General features: G+C 35.3%; 1 protein-coding gene across 3 annotated transcripts in view; it reads right to left on the reverse strand.

Moving 5' to 3' along the window:
* SNX14 (sorting nexin 14) overlaps positions 1-1,742 on the reverse strand; it is a 201,213-nt gene that overhangs the window by 175,476 nt on the left and 23,995 nt on the right. For all 3 annotated transcript variants that reach the window (XM_006892135.1, XM_006892134.1, XM_006892136.1), the window contains exon 2: positions 1,595-1,715. In XM_006892135.1, coding sequence (XP_006892197.1) covers positions 1,595-1,715 — 121 coding nt within the window. The remainder of the gene's footprint in view (positions 1-1,594; positions 1,716-1,742) is intronic.

Here is a 1,742-nt window from a genome sequence, read left to right on the forward strand (position 1 = left end):
CCTGTATCAGGCGCACCTTAGTCTCCAGAGAGACACTGTTGCTCCTGAGTACGTTTGAGAGGTCCCTAACGGCTGACTTTCCCATCGCGATACGCTTTTTGATTTCCTGACTGCTGGTGCCTTTACAATAGCTAAGAAGAATTTCCTTTCTTAAAAGTTTTAAAGTCCGTTTTTATAACCACTTTCAACAATAAAAAAAATCTTTATTTCAAAGTGATACTCTACAACAAACAATATTAAAGGAAAACTACTTTCTACTTTTCTAAAACCTTGAATACTGTAGAATACATATGATCACTAGTTAGGTTCCTAACCAAATGTGAGCCACTATTTGCAGTTGTGTTTCCTCTGAGTAGGAGGAATACAAAAAACCTAACAAAAGGGATTGTATCATTTTAAAGAACTGTCAGGTAAATTTTCAAAACATTCCACTAAACCCTAATATACTGACTTCTTACTGTTTTTGTTTTTCTTTACCATCGAAGTTGAAACCAACTCATATCTGATCCTCTAGCAGGTTTTCAGAGTCAGTGAATGCACAGGAGACCAGCGATTCAAACTACATGCTTTTGGGTTGGCAATACAATTCTTTACAACTACGCCACCAGAGCTCTACTAATATTCTGACTGTTGTTGCTGTAGTTGCTGTTAATTGCCTTCCAGTCAAGCACGACTCATAGTGACCCTATGAACAAAAGGCTTGAAAGCCCCTCTACAACTATCAACATTTATCAAAGTTCACAGGGTTTCTGGAGGCATGTTATTTAGGAAGTGGATGCCACTAGGGACCCTGAATTTAGAGAAAGAGATTCTGTATTTTATCAGGTTTCAAAGTATTAACAATTTAAAGAAACAATTCTTTCAGAAGCTAGCGACTCGTTGCATGAAATACATCCCACTGCCATCAAGTTACGTTCAACCACAGAAATCCTCCTTCAGGTTTCCAAGGCAGTAAATCATTACCAGAGGAGACCACACATCCTTCTCTGTTCAACCTTTCAGTTTGCAACCTGACTTTTTTACCAATATGCCACCAAGATTTATGGAATACAAAGACAATGTTAAATAACAATTAAGAGTTCAACTGCAAACCCAAACACTGAAATTTCTATTTAGAGCCTTGGAACTCCTATGAGGGAATTCTACTTTGTCCTATATGAGTGCTATGAATCAGAATCAACTCAAAGACAGTGGATAGGTAACTCAAATTATTCAACTGAAATTTGGCAGTGGGTCCAAGAATTCTCATTCTTAAATATTCTCAAGATGATTCTACTGTACTGTGAGATCCTCTATTTTAATTTAGAATTAGAATTAGGATGCAAGTAGACAGCCCACAGATTGCAAATTCTATCTTTTTAAGAGTTTTCTATTTTATTTTATTTTTGGCTGCTCTGAGGTGAACTATACACCTTAAAAATACATGTGAATTTCACTTTAAAAATTTTCTGATGGACTTTAAGTCTCTGACATAACACTTAAATGAGTTTTTACTTTAATGTCACTGCTTTGACGTTCTATGATAAGTATTGCACAGCACAGCACAAAGACATACATACAAGTTATTTTAAACATAATAACACATAAATTTTACCTTGGGTTTGTATTTTATTGTGAAGAATATATTTGGTAAGAGAGTATCAGGTCCTAGTGAGCAGTAGAATGTAACGACTCCAGCAACAAATGACCAAAAGATCATTAACACATGAAGATACCTTAAAAACAAATAAAAATAATCATTA

The sequence above is a fragment of the Elephantulus edwardii genome, unplaced genomic scaffold (genome assembly GCF_000299155.1).
Source record: "Elephantulus edwardii isolate Elephantulus edwardi_28Jun2011 unplaced genomic scaffold, EleEdw1.0 scaffold00111, whole genome shotgun sequence".
Classification (NCBI taxonomy): domain Eukaryota; kingdom Metazoa; phylum Chordata; class Mammalia; order Macroscelidea; family Macroscelididae; genus Elephantulus; species Elephantulus edwardii.